This window comes from Schistocerca piceifrons, chromosome 10 (assembly GCF_021461385.2).
Source record: "Schistocerca piceifrons isolate TAMUIC-IGC-003096 chromosome 10, iqSchPice1.1, whole genome shotgun sequence".
In the NCBI taxonomy this organism is placed as follows: domain Eukaryota; kingdom Metazoa; phylum Arthropoda; class Insecta; order Orthoptera; family Acrididae; genus Schistocerca; species Schistocerca piceifrons.
The window spans coordinates 129,195,714-129,207,760 of NC_060147.1; the positions used below are offsets into that span (position 1 = coordinate 129,195,714).

The 12,047-nt window shown below is 39.6% G+C and overlaps 1 protein-coding gene across 2 annotated transcripts in view; it reads right to left on the reverse strand.

Moving 5' to 3' along the window:
• LOC124718828 (protein draper) overlaps positions 1 to 12,047 on the reverse strand; it is a 403,131-nt gene that overhangs the window by 59,978 nt on the left and 331,106 nt on the right. For both annotated transcript variants that reach the window (XM_047244450.1, XM_047244449.1), the window contains exons 8-9: positions 7,142 to 7,353; positions 5,275 to 5,441 (exon numbers count right to left, since the gene is read on the reverse strand). In XM_047244450.1, the coding sequence (XP_047100406.1) occupies positions 5,275 to 5,441; positions 7,142 to 7,353 (379 nt within the window). The remainder of the gene's footprint in view (positions 1 to 5,274; positions 5,442 to 7,141; positions 7,354 to 12,047) is intronic.

The window sequence follows — 12,047 nt, forward strand, 5'->3', positions numbered from 1 at the left end:
TTGTGGTAATTTACTATGCCTTCTCTTGTGAGTCCTGTCCACACCACCAAACAGTACACATAACTCGTCGCAAGTAAAATGGCCCATATGTCAACAGGTATTGGTTCTTGGACACACAATTGTACATGGTATTTGCCTTTAGTTTTGAGCAACACTACAACCAGTAGGAATGTGTGCACTACTTTTTTTAAACATCATGTAGATTTTTCTTATCTTACAACACGAAAATTTGCATTTTTGTACATTTTGATTATTATGAATACTCACATTTTCATGCAATCGATAATTAAAAATAAAATATTATTTAATTTAAAAAAAATTGTTCAGTATTTGTTAATCAACATTTCAATTTGATGATAAATACAGAATTCAAATAAAAGAGAAAAATGTTATGTCTCATCAGAACTGAACTGGCAATCTCATGATTAGAAGACAAAGATGCTACACACACATCTTTGAGCAGCTCTGTTAAAAAGCTCTAAGTTTTTTGTATTTAATAATGGCACTGGGATCTTCAAAGGTCATATTTTTGAGGTTCCTTTTTATCGTACTACTTCAGGAAATTGAAAAGCAGGCACTGACCTCCAAATCCTGTAAAAAAATTAAAGAGGTCCAGTCCATAGCGGTCCCTCATAAGTCTTATTATGTCTTAGTACAAAAATAAAATCTGTAACACCAGCAGCTTTTACATTTGTGAAAAGCTCATGCTGAAAATGACACAAAGTAACACAAAAAGCCAGACCAAAAGTCACAGGGTGAAATGGCGAAAGCAAGAAAGGAAATTCGAAATGAGCCTGTACCACAAGACAGCCGCAAATCCATCCTTGATAAGTAAGACCATATGAAGCCAATTTGCTTTAGCACATGCAGAAGTTCATATTGCTGCCATTCCCCTGATTTTTACTCCTTTGTAAGTTTGAATCCTTGCTGCGCCACACAGGAAAATACAGTCACACCTCTTTCATATCTACATCAATATTATTGATGTTGTATAATACATATTACTGAAACCGACAGATTGTTACTAAATTCGAAACTACAAATCTTCACCAAGAGTCAATTCTATTGACCACGAAAACATCATAAATCTATGTTTAAACCCATTACCTGAACTTTAGTTTACAGGATGTTTACGTTAATAGAAATAAATTAAATATATCGCTGATTTTTGCATTTCCCACAGTGTTATGTCACAAATGGATAGTGGAAAGCCTTCAGAATGTATGAACATAATCTCGTAACATTTTTCCTTGGGTTTATGCAGATATTTACATTAAAAATAAATTAAAATTAAAATCAAGATACAGATACATTTTTGATTAATTTTCTTGAGTAAGACAATTTTCAGTTACTTGTTTACTTGTTCTGTATGGATGTATATGTATGAAGTTTTATTTGGTTTGCTCAGAATCCATCTTTAGCCATGTTTGTGGGAGTATTATTGCATTTTTCAAATTGAAAATTGACCTATTCTCATCCCCTCAAGCACTTATGTAACTGTAACATCACTGTCTAATGTAACTGTAACATCACTGTCTAATCACAAAATTGCAACAGCTGCCAGCAGAACAAGCATTTGTCTCATTCTGATGATACGTATCATGACAATGCATACATGCCCCCCCCCCCCCCTCTCTCTCTCTCTCTCTCTCTCTCTCTCTCTCTCTCTCTCTCTCTCTCTCTCTCTCACACACACACACACACACACACACACACACACACACACACACACCACAAACTACATGCATTTGTACCCCATGCAGTGTTTAACATGCATACCTTTAGTTATCATGCACTGTCCAAAGATTTTCCTTACTATTGGTGTCAATTTAATTAGTTCTGAACATGCCTTAACTAAGAGTTTCAAACAATGCAAGTTATATTATACCATTTCTTCATGTAAAGCTTTGAATATACATGATAATTACCTATTAACACAAAAAAGTCTTAATTGCATTCATGCACAAGTTTCATTCGACACACTTTTCTAAGAGAGAGCACAAAGCTTGCACTTTCAGTAATGTTGTGATTTGCAATATGTCAGAGACATGAAAATATTTTAATGTCGTTTATCAAAATTATTTGAAATATTGTCCAAGTGGCTAGAAGAAAGCTTATAAGCTGAAAACTGCAGTGTGTGGAACTGACAATTAATATCAATACTGTTGCAGTGTTTTGACAGTTCATGTTAAGAGGAAAAGCCAGAAACAGTTCTCCTAAAGCATTTGCAGTCACAGCAATGAGTAGTAAAAATACATTTCTATGATGGAAAATTTTCTCAAGATATCTGCTGTATGCCTAGTTAATTCTTGTATGGATTTTATTTCAATCTTTGAGATACAAAAAAATGTTGTTTTCAATCAAATAACGCACAAATAGAATCTAAAGGCTGCAAGATTATAAGACTCAGGCAAGCAGAAAACATAGCCAATATGTGTTTCTTTCTGTCAAGCAATTTCTTTTTTTACTAAGGTCAGGACCAGCTAAAGTATTATAAAATCCAATATAATAGTGAACACACATGTGAAACACACAATCAGAGAGAATCGACAGACCTCATCAGTCATAAAACATGCTGAACAGGAAGAATTTGTTCAAATGTTAACAGTTGACACACACTTTGTTTTTGTAACAGATGAAAGCTTGAAGAACACTGGATGCAACATAAAACAAATTACAAATTAGAAAGTAAATATATTACCAATTAAACATCTTACTTTACCACAATATCAGAAAATTTATTTGTAAACCGTTTGCAACTACTGCATTAATTTCACTGCCATGGCTGGATGAATTACAGCATCTAATTAAATCAAATTTGCTGCTGAAACTTTGTATCTCAATAGCTGTTGAGGTTTAACATATTTCTTCATGTGAAATTTGCTTGCAATTTGTTAAAAGTTAACAACAACACAGTAATAAACTACTACTATAAGACTGAATCAATCACTAATTTATGCTTTAGAAAAGAATCTTTGAACAGAGACTACAACCAAAGAAAATAAACAAGGGAGGATTGGAAAATAATGCACAATAATTTTTTTCTGCCCTGGTACTGCAGCTGAAATGTTGAAATTTCACAACAATGTATTCTGAAGTTTACGCTACAGTGAGTGTTTTGTTTTCATGCACAGCTCTTGTGAGAGAAGCCTGAACTAAGAAACAAAAATGGCGTGCATGTTACTGTTGTCCATTTGTGAAGAGCAGCAAAGTGTAGCTGAATATTTGTGAGCCAAATGGCACAAACAATGTAAAGTCCATAGGGGCACGCATGGCATGTAAAGTGACAACTGAATGGACCATAGCAATGCCTCCTGGTGGTCTGCTTTCTTCCAACATTCTTCAACATTCCAGCTGCACTACAAGGGGAGGAAAAATTATTGTGTGCTACTTTCTAATCCTCCCACAATGAAAAAACGTATTCTTAATCATTTCTCATTGACACACACATTAACAGAAAATAAAAATCACCTTATCTTTCAGAAGAGGAAAGGAGATGAGATTTTAACGAGAGGTAAATCAACGACAAAATGCTGGCAGTTGAGATAAATAAAAATATTACCAATTACAAGTGAAAAATAGCTCTGTCAATAAGTTATGGATGTGCCAGAGATAACTACAAACAACCAGTAATGAGGGGGGGGGGGGAGGGGGGGGAGAGGGGAGGGGGAGGGGGGAGGGAGGGAGGGAGGGAGGGAGAGGGAGAGGGAGAGGGGGAGAGAGAGAGAGAGAGAGAGAGAGAGAGAGAGAGAAATAAAATCAATGATCAGTTGGTATGAGAAGAGGACTGGGTTATTAAACATTGCTGACAAAAAGATCACCAGCAACAGAAAAAATAAACTAACAGTAAATGGTGATGGCAGAGAGAGACCAAAGCATGGTGTTACAACATATCATACAAGAAAGAGAGAAGCGGAAAGGGAATAAAATGGAAAATTGTATGATCGAAAAAGCAGTTACTATAACGGAGTTTACACTCCATCTCAGATGAACTGAAAAAGTTCCATTGATAGCCACAATGGAGAGGTATCTGTTGAGACACCACACTAATCTCAAGTTCCTGAAGAGAGGCAGCAGCCTTTTCAGTAGTTTCAGGTGCTACAGTCTGGGTGATTGACTGCTCTGGCTTTGTAACATTAGAAAGCAGGCCCTGCTACATCATTACTGCTAATGGCTGAAAGCAAGAGGATACTACAACATTGTATTTTTGAAAATGTGTCATCCTTCTTGGAAGGCAGGATCCATAGATTCGTGTGGGTTTGCGCCATACACGGTGCCTCCCATTGGCACGGTACAGATTAAATCGTGATTCATTCAACTGTATCACATTATGCATTTGCTCCAGTGTACGTCCCTAGCAGTTGGCGACAAATGCAAGCCACTAGGTCCAATGACGTTGGGTTAACAGTGGCACCCGTGTGCAGCAATGGCTCCCATACTCCACGGAACCCGTATCCTATGGATTGTCCACTGGGAGACATGCCTAGCATGTGCAGTGTTGAACTGAGCTGTCATTTGTTGCACTGTTGTCCTTCTGTCACTACTGAAGATTCACCTTAGACACCGCCGGTCACCGTCATTGAGGGTGGCTGGACGGCCAGTAGTTCATCTGTTGTGGACTGTGGCATGATCATTCAATCATTCACGATACACCCTGCACACGGTTGAACCAGTGAAGCCAAATTCCTGCACCACTGTCAAAATCAAAATTCCCATCCTTCAGGCACCGCACACTATACCCATTCGAAAGCCATCAGCTCACAATGATGTTGCATGTTACACAAATCATTTGCACAACCACCTCTCAGAAGTGTCCTATACAACTGCAGCTAACACAGAGGGAGTGTGGTATGCAAACAACGCACCTGCATCATCTCATGATATTTGTTAAGTCATTGTAGTACAGACAAGAAGAAAACAGACACAGTTAAAATGTAATGCTGCAGAAGACAGCTACAAATCAGATATGCGGTTAATGAAGAGGAAATTAATAGAATCACCGAGAAAAGAAGTTACGGGCTAAAAGATGGGAACTGTCGATAGGACGCATTCTGACGGGAAAAGGAGGTGAGGCTCATCTCAGCAGATAATACGCTAAGAGCCAATTACAAGCTTGCAGCCCTGGCATCCTCTGCTCAGGAGCCGTGGAAAGGTGTGCAACCTGTACTCTGATGGCCGATGCAATTAGAACATCCAGAACATGAATGTAAGCTCGCCAGAGGTGAGAACGCCAAGAGAAGTGTGCTCCGACAGCCGGCCAGCACCCGTACAGACCTGCGGCACAGATGCACGTCCCGTTGACGGGGGAGCACTGGGCGTCGTTCTGACAGTCGCACTGCTTGTCGCAACCCTTCCCGTACGTGTAGAGTGGGCACGGCCTCGAGCAGGTCACGCCGTCCCAGCCTGCCTTGCAGTCGCACGCTCCTGTCCACGGGTGGCACCTGCACAAGTGTTACCAGCTGCCACAACCGAACGACACTACAATAACGTATTTCCATAAAACAAAAAAGAAATAGCAGTTGATAAATTATGAGACACAACTGCTGACCAGTACACAGGTAATGTCACCAAGAAAAAATATCTTTTAATGTCAACAGATTTGTAAAAAAGCAACAGTGACAATGTTATCTTATTTTTCATAATTGGGAGGAGAGAGATGAAAAATAGGGGGAGGGGGGATTACAAAATTTAGTAGAATTACATTTTGGGGAGTTTCCTGTGTGTATTAAAGTTACTGAACCTTCTGTACATTGTTCACTTTTAAATGAGTAAATGGATGTTAAAATCAATTGTATGGTATAATTTAATATCAACTGAAAGGAACAAAAACATGCAAATATCATTCATACACGGATGACACTCCTTTATATATCCCATTACTTGTTACGTGTGTCAACATTCTGTTTGAGGCACTCCCTGGAAAAAGTGTGACAGACAGAGCGAGTCGGCACAAATCCCATCACACAGATAATGTTTCATTAACCTCCAGTGACTTAATGATCCTACAAAAAGTAGATAATGTACCAGTTTTTATTATTATTTCAAACAAACAAAACCATCATGGTCTACATTCTGGAGGAAATAATAACAAGAAAATGAAATCTTCAGAAATCTAGATGTAGCATTACAATGTGTGTGTGTGTGTGTGTGTGTGTGTGTGTGTGTGTGTGTGTGTGTGTGTGTGTGTGTGAAGGGGGAGTGGGTGAGTGGGTTGGTGGAGAGGCTGGGGGAGGGGGAAGAGGACGGGGAGTGGGGACAGCAGGGGGAGGGGCTGAGAGATGGGGGAAAGGCTAGGGGAGGGGGAGAGGCTTGGGGACAAGGGAGAGGATGGGGTAGGGGGGGTAGAGGCAGAGAGAGGGGGGGGGGGGAGGATGGGTGAGAGGGTAGGTTGGGGAATGTGGCGGAGGAGGAGCGGTTGTGGGGTGGGCAGAGGCTGAGGGAGGGGACAGAGGCCGAGGGAGGGGACAGAGGCTAGAGCAGGTGTGGTAGCAGGAGGATGAGGGCAGGCTTTGGGTGGAAAATGTTTAAGGAGTGGGAGAAGTTGGGGGATGGGGAAGATGCTGGGAGATGAGGAGAGGATCAGGGGAAGCGTTGGGTGGAAAATGTTGAGGGAGGGTGAGAAGTTGGGGGAGGGGAAGAGTGCGGAGGAGGAGAAGAAGTTGGGAGGGTGTGGGAGAGAGGAAGGGTGTGGGGAGGAGGGGTGTATGGGGGAGGAGGGAGAGGGTTGGGGTATGAGATGGTGGGGAAGAACGGGAGGGAGAGAGGTTGGGGAAGGGAAGAGGGTGGAGGACAGGACATGCTGGAGGGTACAAGGTGGGGGACGGGAGAGTGTGGGGGGAGGGGAGAGTGAGGGGGGGACGGAAGAGTGTGGGCGCAGGGGAGAGTGAGGGGGGAAGGGGAGAGTGTGGGTGGAAGAGAAGAGAGAAGATGAGAGAGAAGAGAGGGCAGCAAGGAGGAAGAGGTGAGGAGGGAGAGATGAGGAGCAGGAAAAATTTGAGTTTCGTTCACTCGAGGAAAAATCCTTTCAAAATTTGTTTATTAATCACATTATGTCTCCACGAACCAAACTGTTCTGCCAATACCGCTAAATAAAGACTACTGCAGTCAGGACCACATAACCTTCAGAAATACACTGACTTACATATCAGTGTTGTGGGGGTCACAGTCGCAAACGCTCTTGCATCCCGGCCCGAACAGCCCATCAGGACACGCGCGCTGGGAGCAGTCGGCGCCCTTCCAACCGTCCGTGCACTCACAGGAGCCGTCGACAGCCGAGCACTGTGCACCGTTCTTGCAGGTGCAGTTCTGGGAGCAGTTGGCTCCAAACTTCCCCGCTGGGCAGGTCTCCAGGCACTGCAAGAGATCAGTTCGATGTGAGATATGCAGAGAAATGCCAAAAAGTGGCAATGTGATACATTTACCTTATAGTGTCGATAAATTATAGAACGTAGGGAATTCAGGAATTACATAACACACTTCATTCCACATTAATACCACTGCAGGACAAGACTGGCGAATTGTCAGAAATGAATACATTTTCCAACTTTCCTTGGATACAGTTCTGCTACTGCATAGGTAACAAGTGTGTCAGTGTAATTGTGCTGCTGCAGGAAACATAGTACAAAGCTCAAGTATGTGGGACAGTATGATTTCTTTGGACAAAACATGTGAACTGCACACAGATTCTCCATCAAATTCTCACAATATGTGTGTCCATACGCAGTGGAGTGGTACCAACACTTGGACGAAGCCCGTACGGATAAGGGCGATGCCGATACAAAAGTCCAGATGGTGTACCATGTGATTTACATTTTTTTCTGTAAGCTGAAAGAACGTAAGGAGGGTGAGGGGGTGTTCCAACGATGAGGACATTCACACAAAGGTTCTCGAATGCCTCGGTGACTGAGGAGCATATTTCTATCGTCGAGGTAGAAACGATTCGTAGAATGTTCCACTCGTTGTTTACAGACTTGTAACTAAGCTGAAAAATAGTGTCATTTAACTGTGTCAACTTGAATTGCAGTGCACCATTCAACAGAAGTTACTTCACCAACCATCATAATTTGTAACTTACTTTTTGAAGACCCTTGCAGTAAATGAAGTACTCAAGCTCGAATGGCTAAAGCGAATAAAAATTATTTTAAAATACAGAGATGTGTGCGTTCTACCACCGACCGAGGTCATTTCTCTCCGTAAAACTTCCCACTTTGTATTTGTGTACAACCAATGTTGAAGCTTAACAAATCTCAAAAGAACAGAATCACAAGTTGCTGGATAACAAATACCGGCTAACAGACAATTTTTGACCAACAGGTTCACAGGACTCATTATGAGGTAGTATTTTCATCGGAAGCTAAACATTTAATTCAACCAGAAGCTAAACATTTAATTCGACCAGTATGTGTTAGTACATGCAGTATTTATAAACTCATATTTTGCAAAATAGGAGCCGACATCTCGTTGTACGTTTGTCCCCTGTCTGTCATCGAAAATCGGATATGAAGTCTCAGTGGAGTGACTAAAATATAGCGAAATGGAACACCTCATACTAAAAATCTGGATAGTGTCACCACTGTGGCTTTTTGTATCTGATTACTGCAGTGCAGATAAACTAAAAATAATGTAGGAAGTTAACATGCTGCCCTTTTCAAATTTGTATTCTGTTCCACTGGACTACATTTTAATCCCTTCACTGATACTTCACATTCACACTCTGAAGACAAATATGGGAAGAAGATCATAGCCAGACTCAAGAAATTGGCAGATGACCCAACATTCGGACTCTACAAAGCAGCTGAAGAAACAGCTGACCACACTTTGAGCTGTTGCAAAAATATCGTTCAGACTGATTATGAGCAGAGGCACAATGCTGTGGCATGAATGAGGCAATGGATTTTTTTTTACCAAAGTTAGCATCAGCCAGTGACAAACCAGAAAAAGTTGTCAAAAACAAACTTAACAAATTACTGTCAGACTTCCCACTCCAGGCAGATCAAATGCTGCAGCACAATACACCAGACTCCATGACAGTGGAGAAAAATGAAGTGTCCATCACTGACATTTCCATCCCAGGTGATGGCAGAATAAACATGAGACAACTTGAAAAACTTACTAGATACAAGGAATTGAACAGCAAACTGTAGTGACATGTAAACCAGTGAAAGCAGTTCGAGTGGTTTTCAGCACACTGAGAGCAGTGCCAAAAGATCTTAGTCCACATTTGAAATGGATTTATATTGTTGAAATATTCTTCCACCCATTACCAAAAGTCACTTTACTGGGATCTGCACAAAATATTTGCTGAAACAGCACACAATCCTAGACACTTGGGAAGTTTCCAACTAGTGACAGAAAACAAAATCCATCATCATCATCATCCACCACCACCACCACCACCACCACCAATAATCTGAAATCTATTGCTGTATTATTATTATTATTATTATTATTATTATTATTATTATTATTATTACTACAATATTATGAAAAGGATAGTTCCTACTACTCACCGTATAGTGGAGATGCTGAATCACAGATAGGCACAACCACAAGACTTTCAGAAAGTGAGCTTTCAGCCGACAAGGACCGCAGTCTCTGACTGCTCTCTGAGCTGCGTTGTCTATTTATGCCATATGGTGAGTAGCAACTACTCTTTTCATAATATTGTTACCTTCCATCCTGGATTTTCCATTGTTTTATTATTATTATTATTTCCTTCACTTTCTCAGACGTTAAGTCTGGTTAAAAATGGAGTGACGCGGACCTTGATCAAGCGTGACTTCCTTTTAACTGTACGGTATGTGTTATATTGCATTTAGGAACTTTCAGGTAATTGAACATGTATCAATAATTACGGATTTCTGTAGTTGTATATATATGTTTGGATGTAGCTGTATTGCATTGATGTACTGGTGGATATTGTGTGGTATGACTCCTGTAGTTGATAGTATAATTGGTATGATGTCAACTTTATCCTGATGCCACATGTCTTTGACTTCCTCAGCCAGTTGGATGTATTTTTCAATTTTTTCTCCTGTTTTCTTTTGTATATTTGTTGTATTGGGTATGGATATTTCGATTAGTTGTTTTAATTTCTTCTTTTTATTGGTGAGTATGATGTCAGGTTTGTTATGTGGTGTTGTTTTATCTGTTGTAATGGTTCTGTTCCAGTATAATTTGTATTCATCATTCTCCAGTACATTTTGTGGTGCATACTTGTACGTGGGAACGTGTTGCTTTATAAGTTTATGTTGTAAGGCAAGCTGTTGATGTATTATTTTTGCTACATTGTCATGTCTTCTGGGGTATTCTGTATTTGCTAGTATTGTACATCCACTTGTGATGTGATCTACTGTTTCTATTTGTTGTTTACAAAGTCTGCATTTATCTGTTGTGGTATTGGGATCTTTAATAATATGCTTGCTGTAATACCTGGTGTTTATTGTTTGATCCTGTATTGCAATCATGAAACCTTCCATCTCACTGTATATATTGCCTTTTCTTAGCCATGTGTTGGATGCGTCCTGATCGATGTGTGGTTGTGTTAGATGATACGGGTGCTTGCCATGAAGTGTTCTTTTTCCAATTTACTTTCTTCGTATCTGTTGATGTTATGTGATCTAAAGGGTTGTAGAAGTGGTTATGAAATTGCAGTGGTGTAGCCGATGTATTTATATGAGTGATTGCCTTGTGTATTTTGCTAGTTTCTGCTCGTTCTAGAAAGAATTTTCTTAAATTGTCTACCTGTCCATAATGTAGGTTTTTTATGTCGATAAATCCCCTTCCTCCTCCTTTTCTGCTTACTGTGAATCTTTTTGTTGCTGAATGTATGTGATGTATTCTATATTTGAGGCATTGTGATCGTGTAAGTGTATTGAGTGCTTCTAGGTGTGTGTTACTCCATTTCACTACTCCAAATGAGTAGGTCAATATTGGTATGGCATAAGTATTTATAGCTTTTGTCTTGTTTCTTGCTGTCAATTCTGTTTTCAGTATTTTTGTTAGTCTTTGTCTATCTTTTTCTTTTATTTCTTCTTTAATATTTGTATTATCTATTCCTATTTTTTGTCTGTATCCTAGATATTTATAGGCATCTGTTTTTTCCATCGCTTCTATGCAGTCGCTGTGGTTATCCAATATGTAATCTTCTTGTTTAGTGTGTTTTCCCTTGACTATGCTATTTTTCTTACATTTGTCTGTTCCAAAAGCCATACTTATATCATTGCTGAATCCTTCTGTTATCTTTAGTAATTGGTTGAGTTGTTGATTTGTTGCTGCCAGTAGTTTTAGATCATCCATGTATAGCAAATGTGTGATTTTGTGTGGGTATGTTCCAGTTAATATTGTATCCATAATTTGTATTATTTAGCATGTTGGATAGTGGGTTCAGAGCAAGGTTATTATTATTATTATTATTATTATTATTATTATTATTATTTCTTTACTTTCTCAGACGTTAAGTCTGGTTAAAAATGGGACGTGACGCGGACCTTGATCAAGAGTCACTTCCTTTTAACTGTACGGTATGTGTTATATTGCATTTAGGAACTTTCGGGTGATAGAACATGTATCAATAATTACGGATTTCTGTAATTGTATATATAAGTTTGGATGTAGCTGTATTGTATTTATGTACTGGTGGATATTGTGTGGTATGACTCCTGTAGTTGATAGTATAATTGGTATGATGTCAACTTTATCCTGATGCCACATGTCCTTGACTTCCTCAGCCAGTTGGATGTATTTTTCAATTTTTTCTCCTGTTTTCTTTTGTATATTTGTTGTATTGGGTATGGAGATTTCGATTAGTTGTGTTAATTTCTTCTTTTTATTGGTGAGTATGATGTCAGGTTTGTTATGTGGTGTTGTTTTATCTATTGTAATGGTTCTGTTCCAGTATAATTTGTATTCATCATTCTCCAGTACATTTTGTGGTGCATACTTGTATGTGGGAACGTGTTGCTTTATAAGTTTATGTTGTAAGGCAAGCTGTTGATGTATTATTTTTGTGACATTGTCATGTCTTCTGGGGTATTCTGTATTTGCTA